The sequence below is a fragment of the Mustela nigripes genome, chromosome 1 (genome assembly GCF_022355385.1).
Source record: "Mustela nigripes isolate SB6536 chromosome 1, MUSNIG.SB6536, whole genome shotgun sequence".
NCBI lineage: Eukaryota > Metazoa > Chordata > Mammalia > Carnivora > Mustelidae > Mustela > Mustela nigripes.
In genome coordinates, this window is record NC_081557.1 from 40,514,991 (window position 1) to 40,532,661 (window position 17,671).

The following is a 17,671-nucleotide window of genomic DNA, read 5'->3' on the forward strand; positions in this document are numbered from 1 at the left end:
AAATAAATAAATAAAATCTTAAAAAAAAAAAAAAAAGATTCATCTTCTATTTTAAACTTTGAATGCTTCCATTCCCTTATTTGTAGCTGCAAAAGATAGGGGAAAACTGAAATGTCCTCTGCAGGAGACTAATTAAATGAATTGTGGCTTGTCCGTACAGTGTTATGTTTAAAAAGAACAGATAGCTCTAACATGTACTGCTACATAATGGCCTATAAGAGATATTGACAAGTTTAAAAAAAAAAAAAAAGCAGATATATATATATATATATATACACACACATATGCTTAGTCTTTTCCTAGAAGAGTATGTAAGAACCTACTAACAGTAGTTGCCCCTGGGGATAAGAATTAAAGATCGGGGTGGAAAGAAGAGATTTATTTTTCACTGTATACTTTTATTGCTATTCACTTTTTTTTAAACCACTTTTTTTTAAACCATGTACATTGTACATGTATTACTTTTCAAACACACCGGTTTTTTTAAAAAGAAGAAAAAGAAAACAAACTGTTCTTTATTTGACTTCTCTGATAGGAGTGATCGACACAGGAATTGCCCTATTTGTCGCCTGCAGATGACTGGAGCAAATGAATCTTGGGTGGTGTCAGATGCGCCCACTGAAGACGATATGGCTAACTATATTCTTAACATGGCCGATGAGGCAGGCCAGCCCCATAGGCCATGACCTTGGGGTGAAGGTCTTCTTTTGCTATTATGAGCTACAAACGTTTCGGTCATGGGAGAAGAATGCAGGGATATTGTGGTACAGACACAGAGAAATCAATTTTCCCTTCCCTCTTATTTTCGCTATTCTGACGATTTGTTCCATTTCTTTTGATAAACTTTCCATGTCTTCCATTTATAGTAAACTAAAATTTGCTACTGTTTTAGACCATATTTTTCTATTATTTATCTGTTCTAATATATATTAGAACTAATAGCTCTTGAATTCTTTGCTGAGGTAACAGCAGCATTTCCAGAGACTTCTGAAACACTATTTTTCAGGGCAGGAGTATTCTGGAATCTATTTAGTTAGGTTTAAAATAAACCTTGAATGTCAAAAAGTTGTAGCCAACTGAGAGAAAATTTGAAGTGACTGAAAATGTAGACTACATCAAAGTGCATGTTACTACTTAAATTAGTCTTTCTGCTGGAATCTAAGGAGTGTGTGTGCCCCCTTGTGGTTAATTATTGCTTCTTTAATAATTTTTACTTGAAATGATCCACAGTTGTTTCATAACTTTAGCAGTGTGTTTGGAACTACATGTTTGTTACTCAAATCTTTTTTGTTTGTTTGTTTTTCATGCTGTATAATTTGGGTGAGGCGTGATTTTGCCTTGTAAATGGATTTCTGCTGGGGAATCTTCTTGGCTATTCTGGAAATGCTTTCCCACAGCGGGGAAACTGTTCTAAGTAGCTTTTGATAATGCTCATGCACCTTGGAGTTTCAGAAGGAAATTTTTTTCAGTTCAGATCCTGAATTTTGTATTTCCAAATTATGATAAATCATTCAATATTGGTTCATGGTGCTTTTATTTTCTTAACTTAAAGGCATCTTTCTGAGGTCTGCAAGTCTTCAAATTTCTAATATTATTAAGAGAGAAAATAGGGTGTAGGCTTTTAAACATATGTACCATAAACATGGAGAAAATGAGGAGATAAATTGGCTTTCTGCTGTTTCATGGTACTTTGAAATACTCAGAGAGAGTACAGTCATAATGGATTATGATTTTCAGTGACACTTCATTTTTTTTATTAAATTCTGCTTATAAGGTAAAATCTTTGTTTTATGTTAAGCATTAACATTTTAGCATATAATGAAACTAGAACCTGATGTCTCCTTTAAAAGGTGTGTTAAATTCCATGTAACTTTTCTGACTTATTATTGGTAAGTTGTGATACTATTTTCCAAAATACCAAAGTATGCAATTTAAGTTGCTGCTTATTGATGGCAGAATTTTTGGATACTAGGGGTTTAATAGGCATGCAGATTAAATAATTCATTTATTTAATGTCAGAATGTCTGACAAAGGTAGCTTGATTTTACCCAAAAAATATTGATAATTGGTTGACATTTATGATGGGGACAGCTCAGTATCAAATAGCTGAACACTCACTATGGATGTGTATACAGGCAGCGTACCAGGGACTCTAGCATACCAACCTGGCAATGCACTTGATAATTTGTGTGACCTTAAAAAAAGTCCCTTCTGCTGGTTTGTAGGTTCCTTTAGAAACTAAGATTTCATCTGTAGTATTTTCTTATTTTATTTCAGAAGTACAGCCTCTTTTTTTTTTTTTCAGATAAAATCTTACTCAGAAGCCCTACACACACATGCTATACCCCCAACACACACACACACACACACACACACACACACCACCCCTCTATATGAAAGTCATATTTTATTGATAAAAATTTCCTTATGTAAACTTTATATACCATAATAAATATTATAAAGTCAACCGATAAAAACATTTATGAATGCATTGGCAATATCCAGGATATTCAAATTTAGTGAGTTATGTAGTCATATGATAGGAGTTGTTTTTTAAATTATTTTTTAAATTGTTTTAATTAAATTCAAGTCAGATTTGCAGAACTTTGACTCTCCTCAATGAAGTCTTATTATTCCATGGGACATATTTTGAAAATCTTAGGGTAGATGTTGTCTGAGATCTTTTCCCAGCTCTAAGATTCTAAACTGTCCTTTTGGATTAGACTTGCTGAGTCTAACTCAGATTGCCTAATTAAAGAATGTTTCTGAAAATGAACAAAGTTGCTGTACGTGTTTTTAGATCTTTCCAGGTATAGCCAATGATCTTATCCCCCAGAATCCTTCACCTTTCTAGGAATTATTTAGCACTAAGCCCAGTGACTTGATGTTGCCCAAACCTTTTTACTTTCCAATATGAGTTCCAGGATACTAACTGATCTACTGTGAAATAGAAAGTGTTTTTATTAGTCTTATTAAATAAATGAGCACAGTTTTTTGCTCACTCCATTAAACTGGGTGATAATTCTTTAGATGTGAATGTTAGGTAGGTTCTACTATTATAACTAATCATAAAAGTTGTAAATTTGTTTAATGGATGAAATGTACACTTTTTGTATTCTGTACAGCTTTGTCTTTTCCAAATATGAAGTATTTAAATGCACTTACTAAGATAGGAAATATGATGTGTGCCTTGTAGGATCTGTGAAATGTTTTCATGAACTGTAAGGAATTTGTTTTGTAAGTTATGAAGTCTTCCCTATCCTAACGCAGTAACAAGAAGTTTACTCATACTGTAATGCTATAGAACTTTAGTTTGAGAAAATTTAGTTTGACTAGGTACTGAATTTAGAAGTTGAGAATAATAGTATCTGCTTTATTCTTAGAACAAACTGATATATTGTGCAATAAATAGTCTTTAGCAAGTAAATTTTAGCTTACTGGAGAGACTTTTTTCTTACATAGTTTCACATTCTTATATACTAAATGTTTATATTTCTTAGAGGACTGTTTTGTATTGTGGTCTGGGGAGTTGTAATGTTTGTGTGCTATGTTTTAAAATTCATTTCAAATTGGATTCAATTTCCTTACACCTAATATATATCTGGGTTATAAGGCGGCTTGAAAATATCTTTTGGTTCCATGATTTTTAACATTGGAAAGTTGGATTCATTAAAAGGCAGTCTGAAGAATTTGCATTTTTAACTGTTTTTTTTCTTCATGAGAGAAAGTAAGACAGGCTTACTTTATCTACCCAGGAATTAAAAAACTGGTTGGGAGATGAGGGAGGTCAGCTGATCACCCACATTATGATGGGCAACATAATGACAATGTAATATAAATAGTTGGCAACAGACTTTCATTTGCGCTCATACCTTTTTCCCTGTAGGACAGAGAAAATTATAGATAAAATACTCCACTGTGAATTAGTTTTAATGTTTACCTTGTAAAATCACTTTCAAAATGATTATAAAGAATATCATTAGAGAAGCAAGGTAGAATCTTAGTACTGAGAAGAGGAAAGCCTTTTATAAGAAGGAATGGTAGTTTATAATTGAATTTGCTGATGTACATCATCTTGAAGAAGTACACATTTTGGTATCAAGAGACATAAAAGCCTCCTCAGAAATATATTGATAATCTTGCAGCTCTGTATAGCCTTACTCTCTGGCATCCTTGATCTTTCTGATAAAATGCTTATTTAAAGGTTGAGGATTTTAAAATTTCCAAGAAACTATGTTTTTTTGATTAGTGTTCCTTTCATTGCGGTTAGTTACACTTGTCCTTTGTAACAGTCATAGTCAGGCATCAAGTGCTTAGGTATATTACCAACATTCCACTTTGAGTCGTGTCTAAAACCCCAAAAAAGATGAATATTGTTTCACCAGTGCAGCGCTCAGAAACAAATAAAGAGGAAGCCAGAAGGATGTGCTTGCAACTCTGTTTTAATCCAGGATAAGAGGAAGTAAAGGCCAGGACAGGCCTCGGTACATACCAACCCAGGAGCTGTGATTTGTTTTCATGTGGCAAAGAGCAGTATCCTCAATCATTTCAAACAGTGCAGTCTGAAGGAACACATACATGAACCTGAGCCTGTTAGAGTAAGGGATACATGCCTCAAAATTTGTTCTTCTAGAAATATGAGCTAGTGTACACTTGCCTTTGATTCCAACTGTGAACACAAAAGAAAGTAGGGATTTTACCCCCCCCCAAAAAAAAAGGCCAATTAGGTATAAAGATGTGATAAAAATGCAAAGTGCTGTTGAAAAAGGTAATCTGAAAAGTTTGTAGGACAGGTAAAATCGAACACGTGTTAGCTGAATAGACTAAAGTAATATCCAGGGGAAAGGAACACATGTGGCTTTGCTCAGGAACTGTTAAGAGGGCTGACGTTTGAGTGAGAAAGATGGTAAAGGTTTACCTTATGGGTCTAGTGAACTTCAGTTTAAAATTTGTATTTACTGTGAAAGTCATCCATGTCTGAGTCTTAGTGAAAGATAAATTAGTAGTTACTGGTAACTTTTCATGATGTCCCTTTTTTCTAATGTTTTACTCAATATAGTTGACACACAATGTTACATTAGTTCAGGTGTACAAGGTAGTGATTCAGTTTCTCTGTACATTATGCTTTGTCACAAGTACAGCCAGCCACCATCTGTCACCATACAATGTTATTACAGTATCACTGACCATATTCCTTATGCTGTGCCTTTTATTCCTGTGACTTACTCCGTAACTGGAAACCTGTATCTCCCACACTCCTTTCCTGTGTGACCCACCCTCCCACCCCTTCCCTCTGGCAAGCATCTGTTTGTTCTCTGTATTTAATGGTCTGATTCTGCTTGTTTGTTTGTTTATTCATTTGTTTTGTTTTGCTTTAAATAGTATTAACTTGAAATAGCTTTAAATTATTGAGCCACAGTCCTAACAGACTTTATTTAATAATTAAAAATAAATACTTGGTACAGATAAAATGACAATGAAAAACTGTACAATAATTGCTATGTTAGGACAAATGTATACAAATGGGGGTTTTTCAAAAATAATGTGTAAGATAAATGCTAGGTTTTCAGTCAGTTTCATCATTAGCTGGAAGAGCACACATGTCTGCCTAATAAAAAGACTACATTTACTGTTCTGTATGCTAAGTTAACCAGTGGAAGGGACGAGCATTATAAAGTCACAGGACAAGACAATCTAAAGTCAAAGAAGCATCTTCACAAGCAAAAATAGAATTCTTCTAAGTCTATAATAATTCAGAAGGGCTTATCATAATCTGCATTTGCCCACAGAAATAGACAGAAAGGTCTTTGAGCAGCTTGTTGAATACTTGGAGCACATGTCCTTAAAAAGTTGCCAAAAGAGAAATTCATTCAATGTACATTTATTGAGCACCTACTATGTACCAGGCACTAGTAACACAGATGAAGAGTACATTGGTAAAGCTTAAATTCAGATTGGTCTTAAAAAATGCTTTCTGATGAATCACTAAATTCTATCTCTGAAACTAATAATACACTATATGTTAATCAATTGATTTTAAATTTAAAAAAAAAAAAAAAAAAAGAAGAAGAAGTGCTTTCTACCTGGCCCCTGGGACCACCTATGTCTTCTGAAGAAGTCTGTATGTTAGAGAAGGGAGACATTTTACCTTAAAAAAAAAAAAAATGCAGAGGTTATAGTGATTTAAAAAACTCTTAACATCTGTGAGATCTAATGGAGTAGTGGGGAAAGGACTGGATAAGGAGTGGGGAAACTAGTTCTGCTCCTATTACTTATCTGTGTGACCTCAAACAGATTTCACCTCCCTGGCCCTCACTCTTCTTAAGTAAAATAGTAATTGGGCTACCATCAGAATACTGGAACCGAGATCATCTAATCCTATGTCTTCCACAGTCCTGAGTTCAAATGAAAATATGTAGAAGGCCCAGTGTAAGTGACGACAGCAGAGTTGCTTTGAAGAAGGCAGCACCCAGAACCTCCCCCAGCCCTGGAGGGGATTCACATAACAACATTTGAAAACGACTCATCTAGTCCAAACCCTCACTTTTCAGATAAGAAAACCAAGACACAGAATAGGAGCGATTGGTTCGGTGTGCACATTTGGCTTCCTAAATAGAAAGGAGGGTGGAGGGCTAAAGAAAACAGTGTACGAAATTCATAAAAAATGCAAATTGTCAAGAAGGAAGTTTTCTATTTTCATTCTTTCAAAGTAGTTCCTTTATGAAAGGGAGCTTTGAAATTGGTTTTGTTTAAGGCAGCCAGCCAGCCAGAGGCTGAAATGAACAACTACCAACCAGCTTGCAGGGTCTATAGAGGATTTTGGCAGAAAACCACACAGACCTCATGTCAGTAGGCACTGGACCTTGGAAGATCCTGGCCCCAACAGTGCAAGCACTAGCGGTTTCAAGAGAAATATTTGGAAAATTTGGAATGAGTACAGACAAGTGTCCAGCTCCCATATCCCCAAGGAGGAGTCACCATCTATTACTCAGAAATACTAACAGAAGTGGGCATGTTAGATCTTAAAGTGAACGGTGCAACCAAAATCACTAGTTTGAAAGTTCTTTAGAGGCCTCCTCTCCGTGGAGGGCGGTCCTAGTTTGGTAAAATGTTGACCACTGTTAATCACAGCAGACTTGAAATTAAACCAAAAAGTTAAGATGCATGTCCACTGCTGGACCTATTGGGTCAGAGCCGTGATCTCTTCTGATTTCATGGCATCAGACAGGAAGCTGAGCTCATTGCATAGGGTCTCATATCGGAACGCCATCCGGATCTGAGCAACATTCGTCTTTCGAATATCATTTCCTTCAGGTCCTTCTTTATAATAATTTTGTCCCAGAAACTTTTGCTTCTCCTGTGGAACCAGAAAAGTACAAATGAAACCATAAACCTTAGGTTTGATTTCTATAACCACATGGCAGCTTTGACATTGGCCATGCCAAATGAAACCAGTACCCCTGAAGCCAATCCTCCGCCAGGACATGGTTCCCCATGAGGTTCTTAAAAATTCTCCCGGCCTCTGTGTCCTCAAGGATGTCACCCTGACACCCACATTCATTCCCTTCATTTCTGACTGTGCTTTCCTTGATCAGGAGACAAAAATAAGACGCTCCCCCCAATGCTGCTGGCAATTAAGAAGGCAAGATGAAGGCATGAAGACTCAGTCCCTCCTGAGAGCTGATGGGGCCAAACAGGTGTTTCTGGGGAGGCCCGGTCTTAGGAAGCAGGCCTGCACAATTGAATCTTGAACCGTTAGCTCTTCTCTGCATCAGCATCCGATAAGAGTGGCACCAAAGCAGCTTCTTCCTGTACCAGTGATGTCACGCAGGGAAGGGCCCCGGGAGCCTAAGACACCATGTTCTCAAACCTGGCTCCCTATCATATCCCCTCAGGAGCTGTAAAAATGCTGATGTCCAGGTTCCATCCCTACAACTTTTTATTCACTAGGTACTACTATTCACTATCCAAGAAAGACCAAGTGTCTTCTGTGTGCACTATGTGCCTATTCTAGGCCCTAGGGATATAATGCTGAACAAAACAGTCCAATGGAACTACTATAATGGAACTCACCTTCTGGAAGGAAAGAGAAAACACGTAACTACATATTACGATGTGAGTAGTAATAAATGTTGAAGGAAACCAGATCAAAGGGATAGAGACTAATGGCAAGTATGGGGCTACTGTAGAACGGTGGCCGGGGAGGGCCTCTCAGAGGAGGTCATGTTTGAGGAGAGGTCTGAAAATTTGAGGAGAGCTGCCCTGAAAATTCAGAAGTCTCCCCAGGTTTCTCTAGGACATGAGTTTCAGTGTGACAGACACACTGCTTGTTGTCTTCACGGAATCTCAGCGCCTAGAAAGTGCCAGGCCTGCCGCGGGCACCCACCAAATGTGTGTTGGACAGGAGGGATGGAGGACAGCACTGTCACTGCCCATACCTGATGCGACAGTCCGCTCTGCAGCACGCTGTTTCTGGCAATTTCACACAGGTCACAAGTGCTCAGCTTCCACACTTGAGCTGCAATCGCATATTCTTCCATAAGGGCTTCCTAGATCCCCCCCGAAAGGAAATGTATTAGACAGTAGGATATCCCCTTTCAATCCTTCACACATCTCCAAAGCTAGAAACATCAGACAGATATTGCAGCTCTACTTTTTCTTTAAAGTCTGGCACCTGGATAACCAAACAACGTTCCCACCCCACCGCCCCCTTAAATGATGAATTCCTAAGAGCATTTTTGGCAGATTCGCAGGTTTCCCAAGAGAGATGTCTTAGAGAATGCCTCCACGTGGATTTGTTGACCGGCACATCCTTGAAGCCCTGGGGCAGGCCTGGGGATGCCTGCCTCTGCTCTCCTGCGACAGTCTCCCTGGCCGCGCACATGTTAAGTACGTGCTCTGTAGCTTTGCCTTTTCACATCACTTTCTGAAGATTGTCCAAAAATCAAAGTTAATCTGAATAAAGTATGACAAGTAGAAAATGAGAAATGATCAGGCGGTGAGACAGTAATCCAAGGGGATTTAGGTTTGAGTTGTGCTTTCACTTTATCCCCTAGGATTTGAGATGTCTGCCATTGGTCACAAGCTCTTGGACACCCCACTGCCTCTGTAACCGAGAGCAGTGGTTCTCAAAGTGAGATCCAGGGTCCCCGAGGCCTTTTGAAAAAGGACATCCCTCTTCCAACCATTATCTTTGTGAGGCAAGATTTTCATCATATGCTTTGATAAAAACAAGGCATCACAACAGATTGAATGCAGATGCAGAGACGAGAATCCTGCTGTCTTCTATTAAACCAGACATTAATGAGGGTTGCAAAAATGTGAAACAATGCCATTCCCAATGCCATTGTTTGTTTGTTTGTTTTGGGAAAATGTGACTAATTTTCGTAAAAATTGCTATTTATGTTACCATGTAATAGAGTTATTAAAGCTATTTTTAAGTGAGTTAATATTTTTCAGTTTTGCATTAGTTTCTATAATACACTTAAAAATCACTAGATATAACTTATGTAATCAACAGCTTTCTGAAGATCTTTAAGGTCCTAAGAGTATAAAGGGGTCCTGAGCCCCAAAGCTTGGAGAGCGTGTGAGGCACTTCTATTTTCACTAGTCAATGGCTGGTCCGCAGGCATGGCCTCACCTCTCCCTTCCTCTTCCCTTGCCCTGCAGATCCCAAGTATTCTAATAATAATAGTGTTAACCAAATGTTAGCTTTTTTAGTATGTGCTATATTCAGATACTCTATTAAACAGACTATGGTTCATTATCTTGTGAATCCTCACAATAAAATAGAGATAGACATAGAGACAATTGCATCCCTGTTCTACAGATGAAGAAGAATAAGATAGAGATCAAGTAACTTAACCAAGATCACAGAGATAGTAAATGCTAAAGAAAGGGAAAATTGAGAGGGCAAAAAATTAAACTGTGCCTTCAAGGGTCCAAGAACTCCAAAGACAGGGCTCCTGGAAGGAACACTTTTTGCTCACCAGGAGCTTACCTCTTGCCTTCACTGGGCACCAAGCCCCACCCCAAAAGCAGAACTGAGTTTGCGCTCCAGGGCCTGCAGTGTGGGGGACGGGCCAGGACTGGGGCCTGCTGGGGCGCCTGACATCCTCACCTTTGTGTAGTGGAACTGCATGGGGTCGTCGGTGGAGAGAGAAACATGCAGTCCCTTGTGCAGGAATTCCCTCAGAGGGTTTTTGGAATATTCAAGAAACAGACTGTTGTTGCTAAGAGGAGACATGGCAATGGGGATCTGAGCAAGGTAGTAGAGATACTGCAACACCGGACTCTGCAAAAGAACCACCAAACTCAGTGATGAGTGCCAGAGAGGGGAGGGAGGAAGGGCGAGCAGGAGCCTCGGGGTCTGGGTAGCATCTGTGCAATTCCCTCACCAAGCCCAGAGTTCCCCAAGGGCGGGGCACCCAGACCCCACCCACCTCTCCCTCCCTGCAAGTTCATCTCGTGCCCCTCTCTTCCTGGGCTGCCCTCTGCCCCAGTTGCTGGGAGCCAACAAGATCCCGCTCAGGGCAGGAAGGCAGCTGAGAGGCGCCAGGCTGCCCCCAGCCCACCCACACTCTGCTCCTCCTCCCCCAGGACTTCCCCCAGTGGGTCGGCCTGAGAGATCCCAACTTTGGTGGTTCTGCTGCTTTGACCACAAACATACAGGCTGAGTCTGTAAACACTCCAGCTCCTCAGAGATGGGAAGGGCAGGCCTGACGAGGCTAGAGTGGTTTTCTGATGTACTGCCTGCCCCTCACAGAACTGGGACACCCCCCTCCCCAGGATCAGGGCACAAGAAGAGTCTGAGCAAACATCCTTCTTATGGAAGTGATCCAAACTATGGAGAAGACCAAATGGGCAGAGTTCGTAGCTGCATTATTTACACAAGCGAAAAATTGGATGGACTCTGTTCAACAACTGGAGACTAGTTGAATCAATTATAAACTGTCCAAGCGGTGGGCCATCCTTCTAACCGCCTTTAGAATGAACATAAGTACTATGTTGCAGCACAGAAAAATGCTTATTCAAAGAGCAGAAACAAACAAAAAACCTGTGCTCATAATAACAAGCATGTTAGAAGTATGCTTTTGGAGGGCGCCTGGGTGGCTCAGTGGATTAAGCCTCTCCCTTCAGCTCAGGTCACAGTCTCGGTCCTGGGATTGAGCCCTGCATCGGTCTCAAAGCCCAGCGGGGAGCCTGCTTCTCCCTCTCTGCCTGCCTCTCTGCCTACTTGTGATCTCTGTCAAATAAATAAATAAAATCTTAAAAAAAAAAAAAAGAAAGAAAGAAAGAAAGAAAGAAATATGCTTTGGTAAAAAAAGATGGGAATTCTAAATACCAAAAAGCTAATAATAGCTATTTCTTTTGAAGTAATAGCAGTAAGGATTTTTTCCCATTTCTCCATCTTTTGGAAAATCCAAATTGCAATGTGTTTGATTATATTCCTTTCATAATTAAATATGAAACCAAGATGACGATGGACAGCCCGACCCAGAAAAAAGCCCCAGCCTTTTAACGTCACTGGCCAGAGCCTCTCAGGGGCAGACAGGAACCCAGGTGATCCCAATCCTCCCCGGGGGGAGGCCAGAGCAGGACCAGCCTTGTAGGGTACGCTTCCGTGAGTCGCCTGGTTACCTTCTTGAGGAGCAGCCCGTGGGAAATGTTGTCAGCGGTCAGGAAAGCAGACACCAGGTGGGTGATGGAGCCAGCCTCCCCACAGTGAGGCCGGAACAGGAAAGTGCTCAGGCCCCGTTCCCTGCAGAAGTGAGGCACTTGGTCAGCAAGGACCCCCTGCTTCAACCTACTAGGGGCCCCTACTAGGAACCCACAGGCCTGAGGCCTGCACCCCTAGCCCAGGGCCTGCTCCAGGGGGAGAGACTTGCCCATGGCAGAGTCAATACAGCCATCACAGGCACTCTGGAAACCACCTCTTCCAAAATATAGAGTGCCAGGTCCAGGGATCTTCAGAACCAGGGGATGCCACCTCCCTCCCCCTGCCCCTGGGGAACAGATAAGGGACGGAATGGTGGAAAGAGACCCTGCTCTGTCCCCGTTCGTTCCTCACCTTCTGCTCTTCACCAGGCCTTGGAGCCCAGGCTCTCACAGACCTTCAGAGCAGCAAGGGCCATGAGAAACCATCAAGTCCCACTTCGTGGTCATAAAACTGGTTAAACCCAGAGGGTGGAGTCAGGCATTAGGAACCCCTAGGCAGGTCAGCAGCAGAGCTAGAACTCAAGCCCCAACCTCCAGAAGCTCAGTCTGGACTGCCCCTCCCCCATACCAGGCCATCTCTTTTCAATCCCGGTCCATCCAGAACCTTCCTACTCACAGACTACACTGGGTTAGCCTGAGCCAGCGAGGCCCCATGGCCCAGCAGGGGGCAGGAGGGAGGCTAGACTTGCAGGGGGGTAATGAACAGGTCTGTGTGGGCTGCCCCGGGCTCCCAACTCCTGCCAGAGTCGCCCCGTGTGTGTGTGTGCACTGGTGGGAGACTGTACAGGTGAGGCCACTGGCCGGGAGCTCCATGTGGGCATGGGTTTAGTCCGTGTTGTTCCCTATTCCATGTCCTGGGCCTGGGACAGTGCCTGTCACATAGAAGGTACACACTTGTTACACACATCGTGCATGAACACCGCTGGTATCGTGGAAAGAACGCAGGCGTGTGTTGGCACGTCCCGTGTCTGTGTCAGAGGCCAGAGACAGACAGGTACACACAGGAGTTGGGGGGCACACGGATGCACCCGTGTGTACAGGCACAGCCTGGCCACACTGTGTACGATTGTGTTCGCAGTCCCATGTCGTGTGCCAGGCGCATCACGGGTGTGAGGCGAGGGGCACGCGGGCTTGTACGGGGCCGGGCCGTGCCAGGCCCACCCACCTGCGGAGGTTGTTGAGCACCATGATGTTGGCGTACATGTAGTACAGGTAGTAGCTGTACGGCGGGTTCTGCTCGCTGGTCCAGACATCCGGGCTGGGGCTCTTGTCTGAGAACATGTGGTCGCTGTGCTTGGACTCGTCGTCCACGCTGTCAAACCCTGTCACCTGGGCGGGAGGAGCAGTCCTGTCTCAAGCTGAGGCCGATGAGCTGCCAGAGGCCTTGAAGTCCTGGCATCCCAGGCTCATACCTTAGCTGGGGACTGTGCAGCCTGAGGCCATGTCATCCCAGGACAGGGAGTGGGCACAAGCCCACAGTCCGTCCCTCTGTGGCCCAGGAGGCCAGCCTGGAGAGTACCAAGCCCTGGTGTGATCATGGTGATGGCAAGGGAAAACTCGGGCTGCACCAAGTGACCAGTGGAAGCCATACCCACCACCCACCTCTCTGCTATGCCAAGGAGGAGCACCGCAGGGTAGCTAGCAGAAACAGTCATCAGCAGCATGGCTATGAGGGGAGTGGGACCGGTGTTTCCCATCAGCCTACTATATGCCAGGCCCTAAGCACTTACCACACAACAGCTAACGTAACCATCAGAGCCACCCTGTGAGGGAGGTCTTGCCTGTGAACAAACCAGGCCCAAAATGCTCAGGGATCTTGCCCTCACAAGACAACCGGGCTCTGAGCCTAAATGGGCTCCAGGTCTAGACTCTGGGGCTGTAAGTCGAGGACACCCCTGTGATGCACATTTGGGCCCACAGGAAACCAGTCTAAATGCTTCACAGACAAGTCCCACCCAAGAGGGCCCCGTGGAAGGTTGAGCTGTGGTCCTCAGGAGGGAGGCGCTCTGCCCTCTGAGCCCTCTGTCCTTCCACAGCAGCTGCTCCTCAGCTGGGGCCCGAACTTTGCCTTTAGTCACTGGCTTCCTGGTCACCTGGTCCCAGACCTTGACCATAGTGAACCCACAAAAGATGTAGCTTCTCAGCCACAGCGGCACTTTGAAGGGGCTTCTGGAAGACTGTCCACCTTGTTCCACAGCTGGCCCAAACTGGGGAGCCCCAGCCAGGTCTGCCAGTCCCTCCCATTCGAGGGGCCTCGAGAACAAGGGACCTATGAGGGCTTGGCAGAGACTTCTTTGTCATAGAAACACGTGTCAAAGGCAATAAGAGGACTGCCACCACAGCTCCCAGCACAGCCTGGATGGGGTTGGGGGCCAGGGAGGCTGGGGGAGCCCCCCCCCTGCCCTCACTAGCCCCATGCCCTATCTGGACTCTCCAGGACCTGGCATGGAGGTAACATCAGCCCATCTCCTGAGCTCTGTATCCCACAGATGCAGTGTCCTCAAGCACAAGATATGTCCAACCCCCAACTCCTGCTCCATGAGCCTGCTCTTCCCCACTTGTGGTAGTGACCCCCGAAGGCACCCTGGACTCTTCCCCCAGCCCACCTTCAGGCTTCGCCCAGGCCCTGTCAATACTACAGCGATGCCCACCTCGTGCCCAGAGGCCCTAGCCTGCCATCCGCCTGTGCCTCACTTTTCCTACGTGGGAGGCCCTGTAGCACATGGACAATACCCTGCTCGGGATCAGACACCCGCCTGCGAATGCCCACTCGGCCAGCTCCTAGCTTCATGTCTCTTCCTCCTGTGTGAACGGGTGCTGGTAGCTTCACAGGACTGCTGTGCGAATTAAATGAGACAGTCCATGGAGAGCGCTTAACAGTGCTTATCACAGAGCAAGCACGTGAGGATTCCGTTTAGCACTAATACCAACAAAAGGACGTGACATAAGGTTGTCCTGAGACTGAAATGAGATCGTGTTGTAGCGAGGACCCCGGGAGGAGGCACCAAGCACTCAACAACCATGAGCTGCTATCGCGGCAAGAAGCCCCCAGCATCTCTCTCCAGGGCTGGAGTGGGGCCCCTGACTCTGCTCTTGCCCCTTTCCACCCATCGCCAGCCAGCTTCTGTTCCAGGCCTTTCTCCACACAACAGCCAGAATGATGTTTGTCTAAAACATAAATTCAGTGATGTCCCCCGGCCTGTTTAAACCATTCCCGGCAGCGGGGCTCCGTAGCTCAGGGGTTAGAGCACTGGTCTCGTAAACCATTCCTGGCAGACTCAACACAAACACAGACTCAACAGCCCTCCCCCATCCACTTAGCTCTCTGGAATCTTCTCTCCTTCTTCCCCGTCAGACGCCCAGAACCTCCATGGAACTCTGGGCTCACTTCTCACTGTGACAGCCACCTCCACTCTGGGAGGGATCAGCTCCTGCTCCACTCATACCTTTTCTGGGTATCCTCTCCATTCCTTCTTTCCCTCTCCCGTAACTAGTCAGAAAAACAAATGTTGTCCGTCACCGGTACTCAACCAAACAAGCCGGGAGGACCATTATTTCAAGGTAAAAGCAGGACCATTGAAATGTCTGCATTTCTAAAGACCTGGGGCAGCTGCTGGGTGCTGCAGGGCACAGGAACCAGTCTTTCCAGCCCCACCGGGCCAGGAACCGACTCCACCCCAGTCTTTGCCTACTGCTGTCTCCCTGACACCCTACCCACACCCCAGGGCTGAGAAGGGGACTTCCGCTACCTGGAGCAAACTCATTATTTTAGAAATTCCGTTTCTTGCCCATTCCTGAGCACATGAGAGAGAGGATCTGAGAAGGGAAGCCTGACCCAGCCCCCTTGGAATCCTCTCTCCCATCCACCGCTGAGCACATCGCCTGCAGCACCACCCACACTTACATATTTGAGGAAAAGATGAAGCTCTTGGTGATCTTGGGGGTTGATTGTGGCCTCAAAGAGGGGAAGGAAGATATTCTCCAGCATCTTCCCAAAGCTTGGCAGCAGCTTCTTTGCCCTAAATATGTCACTGGGGGAAAACAGAGACTTGCTAATTAAAGTGAACCCCTTGGCCTAGGGGAGGACAGCCCCATCCTTTGCTCAAGCAGCTTGTGTTCCCATAGAAACACCCAGAGCAGAGCGAGAGATGCAGCTTGAACACAGGTCCTTCCTCTCCTCTCTAGCTCCCAGCAAGGTCTGCAACACTAAGCACTGGTTTGAAGCTCAACATCCACCCCTGCCCATCCAAGAGCTTTCCCAAGCTACAGACCATGCTGGGAGTGGGGTCTGGGGACTCAGGCTGACCCAATCTCTAAGAGACGAGTTCACCAATTTATCAGTGATCCAGACTCTCTGCCCCTCAGCTCACTTCCCCTACACTGCATATCCCAGCCCACTGAGGGACCATGAGCCCCACACCGGCCAGATGGAAGAAGCCAGTGGTTGTCTGAATCATAGCCATGGAGAGAGCCAGCAGTGTAGGCTACCACTAAGCTTCTCACACCCAGGGTCTCAGGCAAAAGGATCACCCACCCTCAAACCCCAGTGAGAAGATGGGTAGTGGTTCCTACTAGGCCTTGCACAGGCTTGTTTGTCAACAAACAAGGGTTGAAGTGACGCAAGGAGCTTTGCCAACTACCCCTTGCTATGGGACAATGTCTAGGGAGGAGAGGCCCAAGCCGGTACCAGCACCAGCCCCACCAGAACAGTGCAGACCCAGCAGCCCATGAGCGATGGGCTGTGTCCCCAGAGGGCACAGCACACAGCAAGCCACCTCACTTACTAGATCCGGGGCACTTGGATAATCCAACGCATGTTGGGCGAGTAGACCTTGTGCTGGATGAACCAGCGAGCCAGGTTGGGCCATTCCTCAGGACTGCGGCCGTAGATGGAAAGCCGTGGCTCTGAGTACTGGTACTTGCTCTCCTCCAGCTCCCTGGCCACCTCCTAGCACCAAGAAGAGCTCAGGTCAGCCCAAGAGCACGCCAGCTGCTGGATCCAGCAGCTTCCTCCGTCACCAGCTCCCAGGCTGAGGAGACCTGATCTGTATCCCCTAGCTGCCATGTAACTGCTCCTCCACCTCAGGAAGGAGAGGCTCCTTCTTGGGGGAGGGAAGGCCTCTGCACGGTGCTGTGCATAACCAGGCCAGGCAGCAGAAGCATCTCCAGATGCCCCCAGCCAAAGCCAGGCTGCAGGGCGGTGAGCCTGGACACTGTGAGTACCCTGCCCTCTTGCGGCCTGCGGTGGGCACCTGCAGCACCAGCCCGCCTGTGCTCAGGAGCTGGTAGCCAGGGCACCCTAGGCACCTGGGCCTTGCCCGCGCTGGATGGTGGACCCGCAGGGATTCGGGGAGGGGAAAACAGGAGGCCTGCAGCGCCCCCACCCTCCACAGGCAGGTGCTATCCAGCATCTTGGGTCAGTGGGGAGGCTTGAAGAGGCCCAGGGCTCACTTGCCTTGACCATCCGAGCGAAGTATTCTCCTCCCAGGTAGTTCTCAGTTTTCAAATAGAGGTCACGCAGCTCACTGGCCCCCACAGGGTTGTATTTGGAGTTGAACTTGTCAAAGCGATGGAAGGTCTGCCGGCCCTGGAGAGAGGAGACCACCAGGCAGGTCGCCATATTGTTCCTATTCACGCACGTCTCTCCCTCCAGGCCTTCAAGAGGTGGCCTTATGTGCAGCCGCGCTGACCAATGTCTTCTTTGTCCGTTCTTGCGTGAGCCCGTGGGAAGTCCCGGAGCCAGGCCGCGTGTCCTCACTCAGCCAGCCTGTCCTCACTGAGCCAGTCCTCGAGTGGGGCCCTCTGTGGGGACCAAGGGACCTCGTGCTCCAAGGCACCATGGCTAGGAGCCCAGCTGGCTGAGTGAGCAGAAAACACCAGACGACTGAACAATCAGTAACATAGTGTGTCTGTTCCTGCTTGGACTTCGGAAGGCACCTTCTCCACATCACCT

The 17,671-nt window shown here is 45.8% G+C and overlaps 2 protein-coding genes across 11 annotated transcripts in view; one reads left to right on the forward strand and one right to left on the reverse strand.

Moving 5' to 3' along the window:
- RNF141 (ring finger protein 141) overlaps window positions 1-3,695 on the forward strand; it is a 37,394-nt gene extending 33,699 nt beyond the window's left edge. For all 3 annotated transcript variants that reach the window (XM_059408395.1, XM_059408402.1, XM_059408410.1), the window contains exon 6: window positions 536-3,695. In XM_059408395.1, the coding sequence (XP_059264378.1) occupies window positions 536-686 (151 nt within the window). In that variant the 3' untranslated portion in view covers window positions 687-3,695. The remainder of the gene's footprint in view (window positions 1-535) is intronic.
- Window positions 3,696-5,333: 1,638 nt separating this feature from the next.
- The window catches only part of AMPD3 (adenosine monophosphate deaminase 3), a 46,139-nt gene continuing 33,801 nt past the window's right edge, over window positions 5,334-17,671 (reverse strand). For 7 of the 8 annotated variants that reach the window (XM_059408334.1, XM_059408351.1, XM_059408356.1 and 4 more), the window contains 8 exons: window positions 17,174-17,305; window positions 16,503-16,666; window positions 15,623-15,749; window positions 12,884-13,047; window positions 11,641-11,761; window positions 10,121-10,294; window positions 8,439-8,549; window positions 5,334-7,357 (listed from right to left, as the gene is read on the reverse strand). In XM_059408334.1, the coding sequence (XP_059264317.1) occupies window positions 7,181-7,357; window positions 8,439-8,549; window positions 10,121-10,294; window positions 11,641-11,761; window positions 12,884-13,047; window positions 15,623-15,749; window positions 16,503-16,666; window positions 17,174-17,305 (1,170 nt within the window). In that variant the 3' untranslated portion in view covers window positions 5,334-7,180. The remainder of the gene's footprint in view (window positions 7,358-8,438; window positions 8,550-10,120; window positions 10,295-11,640; window positions 11,762-12,883; window positions 13,048-15,622; window positions 15,750-16,502; window positions 16,667-17,173; window positions 17,306-17,671) is intronic. The other variant, XM_059408376.1, reaches the window with a different exon arrangement.